The sequence below is a fragment of the Micromesistius poutassou genome (genome assembly GCF_964030765.1).
Source record: "Micromesistius poutassou genome assembly, chromosome: 22".
Taxonomy (NCBI): Eukaryota; Metazoa; Chordata; class Actinopteri; order Gadiformes; family Gadidae; genus Micromesistius; species Micromesistius poutassou.
In genome coordinates this window covers 11,386,654-11,407,465 of record NC_140292.1, presented here as the reverse complement: position 1 = coordinate 11,407,465, position 20,812 = coordinate 11,386,654, and the positions used below count along the sequence as shown (strand labels likewise).

Here is a 20,812-nt window from a genome sequence, read left to right as displayed (position 1 = left end):
GGGAACCTGTTATCACGCCTTCAATTATTAGAGACAATTAGAAAAAACCCAGTAACGGCTAAAGAAGGCAGGCTGTTGGGACCCCAGATATGCAGGTTTGTGCTGGAGATTCACTAGGACACCACCGTTGGTAGACGGGTTAATTTAAGCATCAGCTTCATGTTCTGATTCACGGCGGGTCCGGGATTCTTGCCTCTAACTTAAACTAGCCATTTCCCACTTATAATGATGTCCTCTACTTGTGTAGTAGAACTCACCTACACTGTCACAATGATTACCTTATCTTAGAATGGTGTTTTTATATATGTTTTAAACCCTAAACAACACTTGTATTTAATACCCACGTAATAATAATCAAGGCGGGTAAAAAAAAAAATCTTATCCTAAACGTGTCATTGGTTGACTGCAGAGACACATGTTTTCCTCCTGTGATTAAAGTTGTGCCGCCATTTCTTTTTCCTCCATTCCGCGGATGCTCCCGGTGCATGGAATACGGCGGACCTCCCCATCCCTCCCTCCCTGTCCATGTGGCTATGGGGGGGGGGGGGGGGGGGGAGGGGCCCTCACCCCCCACCCCGTCCCTCCCTCCAACCCTCCCCCTCCCAGCAGGCAGACCCGACCCCCTAATGTAAAGGGCAATATGTTCCCTGGGTGAAAGAGGCTTCCTACATCGTCTCCAGATAGTGAATGACCTGCAGAAGGAAAACACGAAACAAAGACTTACAAAAGGAGACTGAGAACCATCAAAACCATACAGTCAATATTGGGCAGCCTACAAAAATACTTTGAAAAGAAAAGCGTTGAATAAATGAATGAAAAGGAAATATTTGAGGAAATTAACAAATCAAAACGACATTTCTCGAATTCGAGCTAGGTTTAGGTTCTCTGAACGGGACTAAGACATGAGGAGGCCGAAACCGGAACGATGCACGAAAACAAGGTCACATGATGCACTGACCCGACTGACTGGGCCCGTGGCTCGTGAGCGCGCTACACGCCGTAGAGGGTGGACAGGCGCTCCTTCAGAGGAGCGGGGAACTGATCCGAGAACCGCTGCCAGTTCTCCTCTCCCACCTGGTTCCTGAAGCCGTGCAGGATCTGGAGCCACAGCAGACCGGAGGTTAACGGGGCTGCACGTCAACCTCAGGTGTCTGGAGTAAGCCTCACGCTTGACGTTACAAACAGTTGCACTTTTGTTTGATTGAAATGTGGTTTAAGAATACAATCAGGTTTAGAGAGTGGCGGGAGAGGCGCAGAGTCTTCCAAGTGTAGACTGAAACATTTGCTTGGCAAATGTAAATGTTGTACCTTCAAGTCTGATCATTACCCAAAATAATTCAAATCATGTGTGTAGTTAGATTGCAAATAAATAACGTTGTTAAAAGACATGACCCAGATTTTTTTTTACCTTACAAAACATGTCCCGTAGATCCTCCTTCGGATTTACCCAGGATGCAACTGCATCACAAAAGAATATAAAATCCTAGAGGAGGAAAAAAAATGGAGTGGGGGAGGGGGGGGGAAAGAGATAGGGAGGCGGAATTGAAGTAGCACACGATTTGGGATCATCTCATTGCTACGTTCTACTCTCGAGTTCTAGAACTTTAGAGTTCTAGATCTCTAGAACGTTAAAGTTCAAGAATGTTAAAGTTCTACAACTTTAAAGTTGAACTTAAACTCCAGAGCTCTAGAACTCCAGAGTTCAACATTAAAGTTCTAGAACTCCAGAGTTCAACGTTAGAGTTCTAGAACTCTAACGTTCTAGAACGTTAACGTTCCAGAGAGTTCTAGAACTTTTGAGCTCTAGAGCTCTAGAACTTTAAAGCTCTAGCGCTCCAGCATTGGTGAGCCACTCACCTGCACTACACCTCCGGGGTTTACACTTATCATGGTGCAGATTCCCCGGAACGCAGAGTCTTTTTCCTCATTGTCTCTTATGTTCCGTAGAGACGTGCACCTGGGATAGGGAATACCTCTTTTAAAAACACCACAAACGTATAAACGGAGCCATACTTTCAGAAGACAAATATCAACCAAAAGGGTGTTAGATTGTTTAATCAATTCAAAAATATATTCTTTAAATCTAAATAACATTTCTCCAATTTAACACATTTTATCCATGCTCCTGAAAAATGATGCTTTGTTTAAGAGTCGGTGAGAATTATTCTTAACCTTATCTTAACTTAAAATGAATGTCAAACATTCTTGGAGGTAATAAAAATATGCTTTTGCTCTTAAATTAATTAATAAAGTAGAAATGTAAGCATGCACATCGAACACACCTTCAAAAACTGCATATTTATATTAATATAAAGATCATCAATGTCTCTCCCCTCTAACTTTAACTTCTTGTTGGTTTTGGTTATGAGTAAAGTATTGTGTAGCCTTATCTATGAGCACCCCAGAAATGTCAATGTACTTATCTAAACTGTCAGGGGACTTGTGAGAAAGCCACATGTAGCTGGTAGTCTGATAAATAAGAGAGGGACTTGGCCATTTTTTAAATAATGCTCCCTCTCTTTATCTGCATGTACTTTTGTTTATATACCAGCAGACATGTGACACTCCCCTGCACTCTTTAGATCGTTAGCAACAGATAACGATGACAAGAACTGAAAATTAAATGAATTAATGTGTAATACATGAAGGTGCTACTGAGGCAAAACAACAACATCACAAGTAAGGCCTTATAAGTGAGGACAGGGTTAGTCACATGGTTGGCAATGATTACAAACTGATCCATACACTAAATAAACAGAAAAGACTTGAGATCACAGGGAGGGGAGAGAAAGACCACAGTAGCAGGGGGAGAGAAAGAGCAACAATTCTCAGGAGAGGAAGAGGAGGAGGAGGAGGAGCAGGAGAGGAAGAGGAGGAAAGGGGGAGAGGAAATGAATGAAATAAAAGATTGAATAATACACACCAGGGTCTTATAAACTGCTGTAGCATGGGTGCCACCTCTTGAGGACAAACGTAACCAAGACGACCAATTGTTATTGCTAAGGTAACGCAACCACGGTTACACACCACCAAACGCCAACCAAGACATGAGCAATGAGGAGGGGGTGGGGGGGGGTGGGGAGAAACAAATAAAGAAAAAACAAAGAACTCAGAAACATGAAAATCAACAGAATCTGTATGTGAATAAACAGACGGTTTCACTAATGCAGATTATTACAACCTCCCCTCGGGGTAAGGAGAGGGGAGGAATGCAAAATATGACTATTAAACACAAACACGTTTAAGGGAGAACAACGTTTTGGTTGTTGACAACACGGTCATAAAGCCTATCGAGTAAATTAACTCCTGCCACTCGCATAAGAGGAATCCTAATACTGTGGCAAGTTTAGACTAAATTTGGCGATCGTATTGACCAGTTAACAGTCCTGTCGACCGGCGATTTCAGACATTTCTCCCTTAAACTCTCACACACACACACACACACACACACACATAATTTTCATTGTAAAAGAAATAAGAAGATCCAAATTGTCTGTTCTCTCTAAAATGACAGATTGACTCCCAGCCACTAAGATGGAGGGCGACTAGTCCAGCCCTGCAGGTTGGTATGAGGCAGAGGAGGAAGGAACCTACGTTTAAGAGACACAAAACTATGCAACATTCTCATTAACAAACAGGCATTTATGAACAGTTAAATGGTGCATGCAGAAAGCAGATGGTAGGCTCATTAGAGGTACAGTTCAGTGCAGGATATATATATACGACCAGACAACATGACGTGGTGCAGTGGGAGTGTGATTCATCTCATTAGTGTGTCGTTATCATTACGTTTTCGGCCACTTCCACCTTCCCGCTACGTTTGTCGTGTGTAATGGGTACATAATTCAAATCGGTTTCCAATACTGTCCATCGCTCGACAGAGGTATGGCCTCTGATCCATAAAGCGCTGAGGCATGTCAGGGACTTCAAATTTGGTTGAAGGTGGAAGTGGGAGAGAATCAAAACAATAAGTATTTGATCGGACAGTCTGAACGCACATTGTGATTTTCTTTTTGACGTATCCTGCATCAAACATTTGCTATTCTTAACAACATTCAACATCAATTAGCAGAAATGCATCCACATTTAAAGAACAGTAACTAAAAGCAACAAATAAATAAACTGACGACGAAAAGACAGGTACACATCTACAGAGTCCCTATGGTGTCCCTGTTTAAGTAGGGGACATCTCGGTCGTGAACCAGCTAGGCTTTGATTGGTTATGGTTTTAACTCACCAATAAATAACTCACAATTTAGTATTAACCAATAGGAGCAAAGGGTATTCTTTTAAGTCTGGATTAAACAGCCAGGTGCTATACATTTATGACTATATGGGGGATTATTTAATGCAAAAAAAAATCTTATTTTCCTCACATTATGCCTATGCTTTGTTTAATTACAATACCTACATTAAATGTGCAAACTATATAATATTATGTAATTTCAAGCCTGGCCACTAGCATGGCTTGCTTGTTAGAATCTTGGAAAACAGCAACACATAAATTAATATCAGTCTTTTCTAGATTTTTTTGTGAGCTTGCTTATCTCTGAAACAGTGAGTTATACTTTATGTCCGAACCTGTATGCATCTATTGCAGATGATTCTGAGAACAACATTAATTATTACACCAAGCTACACCATTCTGAGAACTCTGTGTTTGACTGTGTGTGTGTGTGTGTGTTTGACTTTGTGTGTTTGACTGTATGGGTGTGAGTGCACCAACCTTCACGTGTGTCACTCCCTGCATGCGCGTCTGTGCGCGTGAATCTGTACGTGTGTGTGTGTGTGTATGCGTGTGCGCGTGTGTATATGTGTGCGGTGTGCGTGTGCACCTCCCTCAGCAGCGCCACCATGTGGTACCTGTGTTCTCCAGCAGGGTCTTTGGCGTGTTGGGCCTGTTGATGATCTCCACCAGCAGGCGTAGTGCCTCGGCCACGTACGGCTGCATCTCCGGCCCTGCGCGGCGGAACCCACACAACACAGCTCGTCGTTCTACAGGCCGCCACGGGCATGTCAAACACATAAGGGGGGCGCGGGGACGGGTGTAGAAGGAGAGGCACGTACCCATCTGTATCGCTATCTCACCAATAGCCCAAGTTGCGTTGTTGCACACAGATATCAACTCAGGATTGAGATTAGTCCCGAGCACGGGAATAAAGTCAGCTGGACGGAGAGAGAGAGAGAGAGGGGAGACACGCAGATACAGATTAAGGAACACACAGGATACCCATTATAACTTGAACTTATTGTTATTATATCACCATTAAGCAGATTTACTGGGCATAACGATATCTTTTATGTTTCCAGTAAAATTCTTCGTAGTCAACCCTTACTAGTAAGAAACCCATTGAATGTTCCCGAGTTATACTGCACACGTTATAACGACAACCCTTTGACGTACCGATGCAGGGCTTCACGTGGTGGAAACAGGCCTTGGTCAGATCCCCCAGCAGAGCGAACGAACTCTGGCGGACCTCGGGCATCTTATCCTGGAGGAAGAAATGAGTTAGCCCAGGAACAGTAGAGGTTACATTCAAATGAACTAATCCAGAAGAGTCTATAAAAAGGGTTATGGCCTGTTTGCGCAGGATGTGGTGAGCGCTCTGTCGCGGCTTAGCACAATGAAAGTACAGCGAATAGCATGGCGTCGGTTTCTTCAGCGGATTCCAAGCTAGTGGTTTTGTATTGTGTTGTGGAGGCAACCCGTCTAGCAGGTTTTGTCCAATGTGACAACAGCGTCCCTGAGAGAACATAAATGTCCACCGGAAGGATTTTTGCTCGGCGGTGCGCAACTCAATATCGTCACCGCCAGAGGCCTACACATGCATGGAGTCCAGAGCGCAGACCACGTCCCACGGGGAGAAGGCGGCTCTTCACTCTGTGTTCTACACGTGGCTCTGTCTGCGGGGGTTCACCTGCATGCACTGGTACATGAGCGTGAGGATGTTGCTGCGAGCCACCAGCTGCTCGATGTTGCCCCCCAGCCCCTCGGCCAGGCCGCTGAGCAGGTCCAGAGCCACGATCATGAAGTCCTTGTCCGGGGCCTCGTACTGCTCGGGCTGCGATTGGTGGAGCTGGAAAGGGGCGGGACAATACAAAGTGGAAGAAGGAAGGAAAGACATTTAGGAAACAAACCATTGACCTTTAGTAGGTTTGAGTAATAATAAACAATAATATTTTACACTCAATTAATTCTTCAAATAAAAACCATTCTATAAATAGAAAAAAACATTTTAATAAAAATAAAAAAATACGAGCGATCACAGATAGTAAAATATTTTATGTATATATGTATATATATATGAACCGTACAGAAATGCACCCAGAATGTCCTCCTGTGTGCTGGGTGCTCACCATGGACTGGGCCAGGGTCTTCTGGACCAGGTTCACACAGCGCTGGTACACAGGCTCACAATACGGCAGGAAGCCACTCTGGAGGGCCGTGGCCACCGACGACAGACACTGAGGGAGAGGATGGAGGATCACAGTGTGGCAGTGTACATGTTTGGCTCCCAGCCATGAGGTCTACGGTTCAAACCCCCGACCCCGCACTTGAGCAAGACGGCCGACTCCAATTCAAATGTAAAGTCTTACTTTTACAACTTTGATTTTAAAAAGCGCTGTGCGCTACAGACACAAGCAGTGGTAGAGGAACTCACTTCCAGTAAAGGGAAGAGGTCTTTGTCTTCGTCTTTAAGTTCGTTCCATTTCTGGATCAGAGGAGGCATCAACATCTGGATGTACTCCTAACCACAACAACAACAACAACAGGACGACAGAAGAGACGCTTATTAAACAACAATAAATCATACATCTATTGAGAATGCCTGAGTTCATGACATCTTGAGAGTTAAACGGTCAGGATGGAACCTAGAGGTCTGTGCTATGAGGACATCATGAATAAACAGCAGATCAGCTTTTTGTTTGCTGTATAAATGTGAACAGTTCAGGAGTATTTGAAGGCAGACTTGCCCCCCGCCCCCCGGCTTACCGGCTTGTTGAGGTGGTGTCCCACCGAGTCGGCCAGGGTCCCGATGGCGTCGTACAGGATGAGCAGGTTCTTGTGCTGGTACTTGCTGAAGGCGAACACCAGCGTGTCCAGGATGTAGGCCAGGTAGGGCACCAGCTCCGTGCACGCCTCCTCCTCCAGCGTGGCGAACGCACTGGCCAGGGGAACGTTTGAAGAGAGAGGAGGAGGAGGAGAGAGAGTCAAAGTCATGTGGTCCTGAACTCTATTCAAACTCTAATCGGAGGCAGCTCGTAAAACATCATATAAATTATGAAATATGATGAACTTGAACTTGAATTAATCCCATTGGTGTCCCAGCAGAAATACAGGACAGTAATAAGAACTGAAAAGGGATTTTAACATTTAATCATTTCATATATCTATCTATGAAAAATATATTTCCCCACTTTGTAGTAGTAGAAACTATTGACTCTGGATCTAATTAGTTATGGATGGATGGAAGAAGCCTTTTAAGATTTAGCTATGGTTAGTTTAGGTTTATTTCTTTAGGTCCTTTTAGTTTTTTTACCAAAGTGGTGTCACATAAAAAAACTGAATCCAGGTACACACTAAAAAATAAATACTGCCCTCAGGCGCACACACACAGACCCCCACACACACCCACACATGTACTCCTACACACACACACACACACACCTGCAGGCGGCCTCCTGGACCCTCTTGTTGCTGTCCAGGATGCGTTTGAGCAGCTCCGTCATCAGGGGCTTGAGGTAGGAGTCGGGGGGCTGGGACACCACCCAGTGGGCGTAGCGGCTGAGCGTCCAGCAGGTGATGGAGCGCACCAGGGCATTCTTGTCCGCCAGACACAGCACCAGGTGGGGGATGAGCTCCGGCAGGTACGTGATCATGCCTTGCATACAGCCTGGAGGTCCACACAACAACAACAACAACCGTTAAACATCAACGTTAATCCTGCCCTGTCACTCTTCTCCTGCAGCTTTTCACTTAATATTTCAATATCTGGAATAGACAGTTTCTCAAGCCCGTCGACTAGTCAGTCTGTCCAAGGAGCTTTTCTCTGTAAATCGTTTCTTTCTGGTCCACTTTTGCCCAATCAAGGGGAATGACGACAGAACGATAACTGCAGCTACAACTCAAACCACTAGAGGCTGCTCCTGGAACAACTCACATACTGCAGGTTTAAATTAAAAAAAACATTTAATTCCGACATCAAGCCAATTTATGGAACTTTGTCAGGTACATTCTCAAAGGGCTTCACAGGCCCACACTATACAACACCCCCTGAGTGGAAGGAATCACTCCCCAAATCCAAAGGGGAGTTACCCAGAAGAGGGCTCCCTCGTTCCGGGGACGGTGAGGAGTGAATATGTGCAGATTGGGCCAACAAAATAAATCATCTTCATGTTAGTTCCTCCAACATGAAGGAAGAAGATGCTTTGCATTTTCTTATTCAACTATTCCCAGATTTCCCACCTACGATTCTCAAATGTCCCTCCAAGAATTCCCAAAGGTCCTTCCTGAGATTTCCGAAATTTTCCACCTTGGATTCCCCAATGTCCCTCCTAGGATTGCCAATTTCCTTCCTGAGTTTCCCCCGGGGATTAATAAAGGCCAGGCCCTCGTACCCTCGGCGATGGCCCCCAGCACCAGGATGCCCGACTCCTTGACGACCCACTCGGGGTGGAACAGCAGCTCCTTGAGGAGCGGCAGCAGGTGGGCCAGGAGGTCGTCCCGGAACACGTTGGCCAGGACGTCCAGCGCCGCCGCGGAGCACTTACCTGTAGCGCGCGCACACGCACACGCACACACACACGTTCATTTGAATGTGACAAGTGTGACTGAGACCAATGAAATCATGTACTTGCTGCAGGACTTAAACCTAGCCTGCAAAGGTCATTATTATGTAACAACTGCAGCATCTTTTAGATTTACAAGGGATGTTATCAACGGACACAGTCCAAAATCAAACATGGACCGGCATTAAACATAGACAAACAGTCCCAGGATGGATACGGCCCTCGGATGCGGCCGTGGATTATGGAGACGTTCAGATACATTGAACAGAGTGTGTAGTGGCCGTGGAAGTGAAACAGTGCGCATCGAGTTGAGACAGAATCTACGAGGGAGTCAAAGGGGGAGAGCGGCCCACTCACGCAGGTTCCAGTCCGAGATGGTCTCGTCGTCGTCCAGGTCGTCGTCGTCCTCGTCGTCGTCCTCGTCGTCGTGGATACCGCCTCCCTCGTGGTGCTGCGCCACCGTGCGCGAGCGGTGGAAGCGCGGGCGGATGTCCTGCTCGTTGTCCGGGACGGCCTCGTCCTCCTCAGTGTCTCCCTGGACAGAGCGCACACCGCGCCGCTCGTCAACCTCAACCGAGACTTTTCATAAGTGACGTTATCGGTGTGCATTATCATTATTACATAGCTTTATTGTCGTTCATCAGGGCTGGGGTAGGCGATTTGGAGTCAAGCCAGAGTAAGCTGGATTTTGAATGTATCCTACCCCTCCCTGCAGGCCTCCAAAGACACTCCCACTAAACACGGGACTAGCCCGCGATCTGTAGCCATAGGTCGGCCTCGTGGAAGACTCTGGTCATGCGCGACGGGTGCACGGGCAGATTGGATGCAGGTGGCAGAGGAGGTATGTAGACGGACAGGTAAGCCATCCAAACATTTTACTCTGGCCGTATGAAGGTGATGATTGGATGAGCTGATTACAGGCCCGCAGCAGCTAGACACTGTTATCGGCTCAGACAATGAACGAACACCAGCATTGTTTAGTTAGACTCGGGGTCGGTGAAAGATACCTGATTTTCGGTCTAGCTCGTTGGACTTGTTGGACACATTCCCGTCTATAGGCTGCTCTAAGCAACACTACATTCCCCAGTTATTCTTGGCAGATGATTACAGGCGGTCCACTGGTAAATATGAACAGCATCCGGAACATATACTCAGATACTCCCACTAGCAACTCAGAGACACACTGGTAGCCTTTTCATTACAGTAATCCACAAGGAAACAAGTCCTTGTGAATTTCTGATCAGTAACTTAATTGCTGCTGTTATTCACCAGTAATTATTTAGTTCTTGTAGTTTTGCGAGAGGAGGAGTCTTGTGTTACACCGGGCTGTCTGTCCCTCTGCTGCGCATGTACTGCATGTACCTTTATTGTATTCCTTCATTGCGCAAATAAATAAACTAAACCCAACGATTCCAGATGGTAAAAGTAACACATATGACCAAGGCAACAGGACAGCTCTGTGGATCGTTATAATTTGCTTCTCAATAACAATGGAAGCATATACCAGTCTTGCTACATATACAAGACCTAAAACAGGAAGGAAAACTGCATTGGCCTTGGTGTAGGTTAGCAAAAACACACAGAGAGAAGCCAGCCCTCTGGTGTAGGCGTACTCTAAACATAGCTTTTGATGACACAGACGTTGTACCACGCTACACTCTTCCTGTCAGCTAACATGCAATCTGTTTGACCCAACAAATGGGCTATAGCTTTATACATTATTACTATACTTATTAGGAGATACATTGTGCAAGGAACATACACACTTTAACTGCATAATAATACATCAGGCAAAACATCCCAACGCATCACAACGTCTATCAGACCCGGTGCGCTTTATTCACCTAGCGGCCATCTAGGTTCAACATGCTTGCCGAGCGCTGCGACCGAATGCAGACCGGGGGTTCAGTTAGCCACTGGAGGGTAGGACCCAGTGGACTCACCCAGCTAGCCTTCAGAGGGGACTCAGACCACGTGGACTCACCTTGAGCAGAATGATGTCAATCTCAGAGTACTTCATCCCGTTGACGAGCACCGGGGTGAGCCTTAATCAGAAACACACAGCACAGGGGTCTCAGCCAATCAGGGGCCAAGGATAGGCCCGATAAATCTATATGTTGTTTCTAGTGTGGAAGGATACAGATGAATGTGTCAGGGGGCGGAGACAGCTGTAAAAGCCAGAAGGGGGGGGGGGGGGGGTGGGGGGGGGCACTGGGGTGGGGGTTAAAGGTCAGGAGGACCAATTCTGAGGGACAACCCCCTCAAGGTCCCAGGTGAGTTACTACCCTGGTCGAGTTCACCTCCTCTGACGGTTCTCACGTTGGTTCCACACGTGTGTGCGTGTGCGCATGTGCGTGTGTGTGTGCGTGTGTGTGCGTGCATGTCTTACAGGTGGAGGTGTCCGGCCAGGACCTCCTTACACACGGGCTGCTCGGCCAGAGTGAGCCAGAACTCACAGGCCTCCAGTGCCACGTTCTCGTCCTGGTCCTGGGTCCGCTGGAGCATGTACTGCAGGGGCAGAAACACAGGTACTGTACTGTACTGCAGGGGCAAAAACACAGGTACTGTACTGTACTGCACTGCAGGGACAGAAACACAGGTACTGTACTGTACTGTAGTGTAGTGCACTGTACTGCAGGGACAGAAACACAGGTACTGTACTGTACTGCACTGCAGGGACAGAAACACAGGTACTGTACTGTACTGTAGTGTAGTGCACTGTACTGCAGGGGCAGAAACACAGGTACTGTACTGTACTGCACTGTACTGCAGGGACAGAAACACAGGTACTGTACTGTACTGCACTGTACTGCAGGGACAGAAACACAGGTACTGTACTGTACTGCACTGTACTGCAGGGACAGAAACACAGGGGTCAGCTCTGGGTACTGTACTGTACTGGGCCTGGAGCACCACGCTGTACTGTACTGTACTGTACGCACAAACACAGGGGTCAGTGATGATCCTGTGGCACCACACAGTCCCATGTAAGACGGGGTGAGGAGGATGTGGTGTTTGCTTGGATCATAGGCACGTGACAAAAAGGAAAGACACACCCAGGAACTGACACTTCCCTTGGTGCCACTTCCTTCTTGATCGGCCGATTGGGAAATCGGCCGAACAAGGTGGGAAAAGTGTGTCTTGGAGATGAGGCTGATCCTTCACACTGGCTTTGAAAACGGGATTACTGGGGAGGCTATGATGATATGCTTCACACTCACCACTGCCCTGTGGACAGTGGACAGAATTTCCCAGGGGATTAATAAAGTACTCATTCTGAATCTGGACCAGATGGATGAGAGAACCATGACTCGTTCTCTCATCCATCATAATAATACAATATTATAGTTTATCCTCTTTGAATGGTATTGTATTGTCACAAAATGAATATAGACTTATCGTTATACCCAATTTTTCTGGTCTAATTGAATTACGATTAAAAGATTTGCGCTTCAAATGACCCATAATTATTGTGATGAATAAATGTGTCGATGTCGCCCAGCCAAAACACCCATTCACTCTCAGCCGATCACCCTGTGCTCTCCATTCACACTTATGATGCAGTGTAGTGCAGTACGCTCATTCACACTGTGCAATGCAGTGCTCTCCATTCACATGGATGACGCAGTGCAGCGCTCCTAGCTCACCTGTATGATGCTGTGCATGTGAGGCAGCAGTCTGTCCATCCGGACCTCCAGCAGCATCACCAGCGCCCGGCACACGTTCTTCCTCACCTCAGGCTCCTCGTCGGTCGCCAGGGCAAACAGGTTCTGGAGGAACGCACGGAGAGGGACGAGACGCTCGGTTGGTTGGCTGGAATTCAAATGCTTTTTAAGTGTCCTGTCATAAGCCTTCTGTAATTACTTTATCATTCAACAACACGCGCACACACACACACGCCAATTTTCAGAATTTGAAGTCGCCACATTTGTTTGATATACCTTCCTGCCAAATGAAACACTTTGTTTATCAGGGTCGATTCATCTGTAAATAGATTAAATCAGTGATAGGATTTCCGAAATTCAGAACATATAGAATTCGAATAGTAACCTGCAGTAAATAATGTCACTCCCACCTCAACACAAGAGATTGATTACTCTGCCGCCGCCCCCCCCCCCCCCCCCCCTTCTATGACAATCTAACAGGCCATAAAAGGGATTGATTTCCTGTTTAGAGAAGTAGGTTTATCCACGGCCCATCTGGGGCTCAGGGCCGTGTCAGGGCCGTCTCACAGGGCAGGGCCGCTATTAAAATAGAGGCGTATAAACGCTGTTTGTGGACACGGCGAGAGACGGGCCGAGAGCTGCGCGCTTTGCCAGCCTGGTGAGCGTTGAACTAAAACAAGGAGATAAAAACCTCTGGCTGAATCGTCTGGATTCAGGAAAGAAAAAGGCCACGTGTTGGTCTATGGGCCGAGCGTGGCGCTATATGGAGTTAGGGTTAGTGTTTGCCCTCCCAGGATAGTCCGTCATAGCGGCGATAAAAGTGTCCTGAACCAGGGCATATATTTAAAGGGTGCCCTGGTTACCATGACACCGGGTGTCATGTTCATGAGCCATTAAGCCCGGAGCGCACGGCCACGTCGGGACGGGCTGATATAACATATGTGTACATTGTTAAATAATGGCTTGGGAATGTCCGTGGCAAAAAAAGACTTGAGTACTCGACGGAGCGAGTGCTATAAATAGAGTCGCCACCCCAGTCACCCGCCATGTGCACCGCTCCGTCAGACCTACACAATACCAGTCGTTTTCCCGGTGAACCGAGATTCACACTCCCTGTGCTTGGGGCTGACTGAGACCTTTCAGATTTCAGCATCCATCACGTCGTGACATCACGACGTGGGAGTATCCATCCGGTGGAGCACGTTTACGGTAGACTGGGAGTTGATCTGTCTACCGTACAGCCGGAGTGACCGACACGCCCACGTGTGACATCAGAAAAGGGATAGATGATGAAATGGGGATTGCGATTACTTATTCACATGGTGGTGTAATGGGGGGGCCCTTTAACTTGTTGGTGAAAGATGATATTTGCAGCGGTTGACACTTGCCTCCACAAAGGGATCGATGTGTAACATCAGAGCCTGGGTTCGGCTGATGATAAACTGATTGACACAGGCGATGGCGTGAGACCTGCAACGAGCGGATGTCATTTTACAAAAAAAACATCACCACAATGCATCTTCATCACTTTAGCAGATCAACTTCGCGTTGGCGTAGCGGTAGCCGTGTCTGAACGCGGTTCCTGTCAAGGTCTGGGGGATTATGGTTCAGAGCTTTCACGTAAGATAGCATTCCTAGGATAAGATAAGATAAGATTCCGTCCTCTCTAGAACAGTTTGTTCTGGGCTATTGCGAAAATGGAGGTGCAGCAGGTATGTAAACAAAGAGAAAAACGGGTCGGGCCAGTGTAGATTACAGTTATTATTATATTATATTATCAGTTATAGGATGTGATTTTACATTAATGAAATAATGGATCAGCATTGACTACAGATATGTCTAGGTCTATTTTAAGCTACGAGCTAGTTGAAATTTGATGGATTGATGCAGCTTAAACTTGTAATTTACTTGTCTTCCCATCATGTCTAACCCATCATCCCACATTGGAAAGTCAGTCGGATGAAGCACACCTTATCTTAGGGCTGATGTGCTTGAAGAACTGCAGGAACTTGGGGATCATGATGTTGAGCGGCCGGTCGAGAACATCGCTGTCCAGGATCTCCGCAGAGTCCTCACAGATCTTCTGCAGCGCGCCGAACGCACCCTGCGAGAGGAAGATGCAGAACAGACCGGCCCACTTTAAAGCCTTAGTTAACGTCACTGTGCATGAACTGCGCACTGCGGTGTGAACCAAAAAGGGACGTCTTCGTGGCCCTCATACCACAATATGTCACCGTCTGTTGTGATATTCTATACTTAAACACAGTTGCAATATTCAAGCCCACTTCATCTGACTGGAGTTAAATAACGCGAAAACTAGGGCAAGTCTAAAGATCCGTATCACGTAATTACACTTACCTCACACGTGTTGTAATCCTCAGAGTCCAGCAGGAGGCACAGTTTAGGCAGGAGCTGGGGCCAGTTCTGTAGCTCTCCTTTAGAGGCGATGGTTGTGATGAGGATACCTGGCAGGGAGGACGGGTTATGGTGAGGTCACCTCCAGCACCATGACATGAACACAACATTTGAGGACGGACTGATTAGATGAACTGACATCTTCTTGCTAACGTCATTATTCAACCCTAGCCCCCTGCCCAAAAGTGTACCCTATAAATAAACACAACAGAGTTTACCACATGTGTTCATCCTGCAAGCATAGCTTCCAGCAATGAAGATCTAAAACATTACATGGTGTGCTTCAAATGTTGAAACAATAGTTGTTTGTTTTTTATATATCAAAGAAACTACCATTTGTTCTTGATTTCGATGTTGTATTACAAAATGAGAAACAGTTGGTTATTATAAACTAATCCAGCCAACCTCTGCATCATAACACAGTGTTACTAATAAAATAAATATTTTTTTTATAAAAATACCAAGTGGTCGAACCACACACTTCTTCCCTTTGCAAAATCTTCTTCCAAAATCAACTAACACTGATGGATTTTAAACATGTTACTGGGTGTACAACAAATGTGGTTAAGTTTTGAAGCATGATTTATCTTTCATAGACAGATCACTGCTGGCTTGTGTTCAGCTGTTTCCGCTGGGGAAAGGCACGCACTGTCACGACTATATGTGCAATATCCACTCTGCTAATATTACAAGCTGTGCAACAGCATCTATTACTGTTGCATATTGTTTGCATTACAGATTTTGTTTTTACAACCTTACTAATTTGACTAAGTTTAATATTTAACCCATGAAACATGGATCTCTGTGTTAAGAGTCTGTAGAGAACAAGTGAAGTTGAAGTATGAAGTTCAAATATTATTATTCTGTAAGAATGAGTCACTGTTCAGGAGAGATCAGCAGGTAAACTCTGAGCAACAAGCTATATAACAAACAGTTTAAGTTGAAATAAAAACCATGGGGCTACTCACCCACAGTGGCCCGGATAAGGGGGGAGGAATCGCCAATGTTTTGTAGACATTCATTCTTGATGAAGTCCGAGACGCCGTTAGGAAAAGACTGGTAGTGAGCCTTGACATTGTTCTTCAAAATCAGTCCACTCAGGGAGCGAGTGGGCTCATCTTAGAGGGAAGATAATCCGGTTAGAGCCTTCGGAATATTATATATATATATATATAAAATATGATACACAAGGACACGGTCAACCATCATTGTCCCGGAATAATCCTGCCGTTTTAGCCCAACACGTGAGAAAATAAGAAGAGAAAAATTAGAAAATAAAGATGACACACCAGCCATTAGTATGCTACAATCTGTTTGTGTTTCTGAGTAAATATTTGGAAGACGATCCTCATCTAAACCTGTGAAAATGTTCTGACAAGTGTTACAAAAACATGTATGTTTATCAATTATGATTTATGATTGTGAAAAATATAAAAAAAGATAATCTACTTAAAACCTAAATAAAACCTCACAGGCATATTTTTCTAAACAATAGGGCCGGTATATACAGAAGAGTTTGGTTGGTTAACTAGTTGATATCTGATTTGACAACAGTCCTATAACCCCGTAGCCCTGAATGTCTTAACAATCGGGCCGTCTATGGCACAGACAGCCTGGTCAAGAGTTGAGCGTTGCTAGGCGTTACGTTTAAATTTAGAGTGACCCATATTCTGAGAGCCCTATCATCTGAGTATCCACGCCATATCCAGGCAGACCGCTCACTCAAGAAGAAACGGATTACATCAATAAATGTACTGTTAAGGCAAAGAGATGGCAATTAGTATTCTTATTTTTATATTCATATACTATTTAAATGTATAATATTTATATATTAAATAACTACTGTGTGCTTTGAGGAACACAGCTGAGATGTTTCCCATTGAACACATTGTGTGATACTGTATTGTTTTCTGTAATGTTATTTATCTCTGTGATAAGGACCTTTCCACCTTTTTACCATCCAGGGTCATTACAATGTCTTGAAAGAGTCAGAAAAAATCTTACCTTCTGATTTTAACTTTGTGAGAACGAATATCAAATAGTTGTTAAAGTCAGGATACTGGTTGAGCTGTTCTAGTCTCTGGGAACAGGCATTAAGGAAGATGTGTACAACATTTAGCAGCTACAAAACCACATTCAGTCATAATGCAAATCAGTGAATTAATCATCCAACACGTATGAACATGATTTTTTTTAAATCCTGCGATCAGCAATGCAGAGAAGAAACAGTCATTTGTTTTCAAATCAAAATATGTTGTAGGCCTACTAAAAAGCCATTGACTGTATTTATTTGATCTTATTTGTTGCCAAAGGGGACAATTCATAAAAATAAAAAAAATAGCAACTGATCATGAGTCTATACCCAAGGGCCATAGGCAGAGATCTGTCATGCAGTGAATCCTCTACGCTGCATACAACTCTTACAAAAAGGATTGTAAATGTCAAAGCTAGCTGGCTAGTTAGCTTGTAATGAGATTTGTATTCTGGCCAAGTACAGCTGCTGCAGCTAGCTAGCTAGCTAGCCAGAATAGGAATCTAATTACAACCCTCCCTCCACTGCACTATACAACAGTGTACCGGGTACCACCAGATGGACCTAGGATCCACAACCTCTTTGACTATTTATCTATTGATGCAAATTGTGATTGAATAATAAAGCGAAGCCAAACAATGGTTAACAGAAGGCCCTTTAAACACTGTCAGAATTAAAATGATAACTATAAGAAAGGCTTGTTAAGCATATTGAGAATATACAACTCAATTAAATTAAAATGGGATATTAAAAAGGAAAAGCCAGTACAATGGCCAGTAACAAAACAAAAATAATACAACAAATAGTGAAATGGAGAAGACATACATTCTTAATATAGCATATCAATAGGGATGACAGAACAAGGTCTTTGTTCTAGAGGTTTGGTTATTGGAATATCTCAGACTGCCCTGAAGAAGGCACAGACATAACTGGATGAAAGACATGCAATATAAAGTCTCCCATGATTAGACTTCAACTCGACTACAGCTGTTGTTTGCAATGGGCCTCTCTTTAATCTAATTGTTTGCCTCCTTCTTATGTTTACCCTGTGTTTATTGAAAAGTGCTTTGTTACTTGAAATTAATAGCTTTCCAAGTGTATCATTATGTTCATTCATATGTTTGTAATTGTTGTGATTTCAATAAAATAAAATAGAAAACAGAATGGCAAGGACAACCGTAAATCTTGAGAAGCACTGCTAATTAAAGATGGTCTACATCAAAGAGGTTGTCTCTATCCTGTTCATCTGCAGCTGGGAATGCAGTCGGCTCTAGTGACCTAATATCGGTCACATTAGGTTAATTATGTTGACATTCAATGCGAAAACACGTCCCATTCCAGATCAAGTGAAACACACCAGTTACACCATAGCAAGCCATGGACAATATACCACAGCCTTCATCGTTAGCCAATAACAGGACGCACTGGATAAGAGTATAAACCCAACAACACATCCGAACACTGTACAGTAGAAGTTAAATTAGTGTAATATTGCAGTTATTACGGTATTTAGATTATGATATCGCCGTTTAAAGTCAAGCAACCACAACGTAACGTTAATTAAACGAATGCAATTTTCCTCCACGAATCCTTAGGACTGATCTTTTTTTAAAATATTTTTTTAAGGAGCGATCATCCATCCCCTAACCACGAGCCGAGAGAGGGCGATCGCAAGGTGACGGATTCCCAAATGATGGTAGGAGCGACCCTAAAACCATCCTGGCAGTCAAACCCTGTTGTTTACAACACACACAACCGACTCAACGTGCTGTTGAGAACTACATGTTGGCTGCCAGAGAGCCGGAGAACAACACACCGACCACTCTGGTGTTTGCTTCAATCCGTGGCACAACATCCATACTACCACACGTCAGACTATCTGGTTCACCAAACAAACCCAGTCCCGTCTACACAGGGGATCGAACCCAGTCCGTCTAAGGAGGGGATCGAACCCAGTCCCGTCTAAAGAGGGGGTCGAACCCAGTCCCGTCTAAGGAGGGGATCGAACCCAGTCCCGTCTAAGGAGGGGATCGAACCCAGTCCGTCTAAGGAGGGGATCGAACCCAGTCCCGTCTAAGGAGGGGATCGAACCCAGTCCCGTCTAAGGAGGGGATCGTCGGAGGCATGGAAGGATACTTGCTGGACGGATCTCTGGGTGGACGTGTCCGGCGACTGGGACTCCTTCAGGAGCTGTATGATCTGCTGGAGCCCCTGCTCGTCTGGCTTCCACTCACACTCCATCTTGATTTGCTGCAGTGGAAAAGGGCAGAGAATGAATATGTCAACACATAACCCGTCGGTTTAAAAACGCGAGTCCATAAAGGTGTGTTCCGGAGAGCGACAGTAGGCCCCAATAACCCCGACACGTTGTGTAAGGACGAGCCAGTGAGTGGGTTTTCTTTTACCTAGCTAACACGCCACTCAGTAATGGGCTTTCTCAGACATCGACCTGTCAACCTCGGAACATCCGTTTTCGCAACAAGCCACCTATTGGCTGTTAGCTAGCTGGCTATAGACTGGCTACAGTAGCTTCCAGGGCTAGCGGCCGAACATCACGTTCATCTCGCGATAGGACCGCTGCTAGTATGAGGGCGCTGGCTGCTCAACGTGCATCCGCGGAGGTCCTAGCACCCGCACTGTTTACTTACATACACGCAGAGAACACCTTGGCCGTGTCCCAATTCAGGGGTTGCATCCTTCGAAGGATGCGTCCTTCGAAGGATGCAGCCTTCGTAGACCGCGAAGGCTGCATCGAAGGCCGAACGAGCGTTGTGGAATGGGACGGTCTAGCCTACGGAGCATTTCCGGATTGCGCAACCAGCCGTTAACGTCCTTTACCTTGCGTGACCACGCGCCGCTCCTGTCTCCTAGCAACCCTGACAGCTGCGGTTCAAACCGGACAGTGGAGGAGATATATGGAGCCAGAAATGATCATTTTATTGGTTATGTTTTATCTTTTATTGGAGGAGTGGGAGAAGATTCACCGCCGGAGCCGGCGGGTGAAGAGGAAGAGAGGACGTTGGCTTAACGTTAATTAGTTTAACGTTATATGTCTAGCGTTAATGTAATTAAACTTTGACAATAAATTTACATATTTAAAATGGTCCCAACCTTACATTTATATAAAAAAAATGTTTTTACATAGTTTTGTCATTAAATATGTATTCGCTGCAGCTGCTGCTTCCGCTCTCTCCGCGCCATTTCTGAAAAAATATCCAACGCGCAATGAATGTTGGGATACGTTGGGCCGTGAAGGATGCATCCGATGCGTCCTTCAAATCCGGGAAACAAAGGCTGCATATCTCGGCCGCATTCGAAGGAGCCTTCGAAATGGGACGGCACTTGACGCGCCGCTGTGACGTATGCGGTCTTCAAATGCGTCCTTCGAAGGATGCAACCCCTGAATTGGGACACGGCCCTTGTCTATCTATGAGAGAGCACTAACATATTTACATACATTAATAGATTATTTAATTGATGCATAAAAACATGAGCACATTCATAACTAATTAAATAAATAAACAATAATCAAATGAATGTATCCAAATATTGCCCCCTGTGGCCTAGACGTATATGGCACCTTATCATCATGACGTTGTGCATCAAACCATGTAGCCTACAGTGCACGTTTTTTTATACACTTCAGTGTAGTCAGTGTTAAGGTTTGGTGTGTTTTGGGTTGTGTGGTGTTTGTCTTTGCATATTTAGTTGCTTGACAGTATATGTGCGTCTTCATAAATATGTAAGAATGACCATGATGTATGAGCATATGTACGTCTTCACACAAGTATGAGTATGATGTAATGTGTTATATGTGTTGCATTGAATGCAGATTTGCGCTAACAATAAATCCAAAAGGCTATTCATATCTTGCCCGAACCCTCCTAGGTTGCGTCAACACACCGGTGGG

General features: G+C 45.2%; 1 protein-coding gene across 4 annotated transcripts; it reads right to left on the bottom strand.

Moving 5' to 3' along the window:
* Positions 1-566: 566 nt before the first annotated feature.
* Positions 567-19,425, bottom strand: tnpo1 (transportin 1). 4 transcript variants are annotated; one of them, XM_084486727.1, is made up of 24 exons: positions 19,308-19,425; positions 19,039-19,152; positions 16,875-16,950; positions 15,839-15,988; positions 14,814-14,920; positions 14,426-14,559; positions 13,844-13,925; positions 12,438-12,560; positions 11,180-11,298; positions 10,775-10,835; positions 9,148-9,325; positions 8,620-8,772; positions 7,670-7,895; positions 6,995-7,166; positions 6,663-6,749; positions 6,358-6,465; positions 5,919-6,077; positions 5,405-5,492; positions 4,864-5,166; positions 2,924-2,999; positions 1,858-1,957; positions 1,409-1,483; positions 959-1,098; positions 567-692 (listed from the first exon to the last, which is right to left on the bottom strand). In XM_084486727.1, exons 2-23 carry the CDS (start codon positions 19,141-19,143, stop codon positions 991-993), a joined length of 2,790 nt encoding a protein of 929 aa, XP_084342853.1. In that variant the 5' UTR covers positions 19,144-19,152; positions 19,308-19,425; the 3' UTR covers positions 567-692; positions 959-990. The 4 variants fall into 4 exon arrangements, with proteins under 4 accessions (XP_084342853.1, XP_084342854.1, XP_084342855.1 ...); XM_084486728.1 differs by lacking the exon at positions 19,308-19,425 and having other exon boundaries at positions 4,864-4,959; positions 5,068-5,166; positions 6,316-6,465; positions 19,039-19,301; XM_084486729.1 differs by lacking the exon at positions 19,308-19,425 and having other exon boundaries at positions 4,864-4,959; positions 5,068-5,166; positions 19,039-19,301.
* Positions 19,426-20,812: the final 1,387 nt, after the last annotated feature.

What these genes read in the sequence shown, in the direction of transcription:
- tnpo1 (XM_084486727.1), bottom strand. Translation starts at nt 19,143, where the DNA reads ATGGAGTGTGAGTGGAAGCCAGACGAGCAGGGGCTCCAGCAGATCATA. An exon ending in CACATCAGCCCTAAGATAAG is followed by an intron (nt 13,926 to 14,425) that starts GTGTGCTTCATC and finishes CGCTCGTTGCAG; the next exon opens with GTCTCACGCCATCGCCTGTG. An exon ending in ACATGCACAGCATCATACAG is followed by an intron (nt 11,299 to 12,437) that starts GTGAGCTAGGAG and finishes CTGCCCCTGCAG; the next exon opens with TACATGCTCCAGCGGACCCA.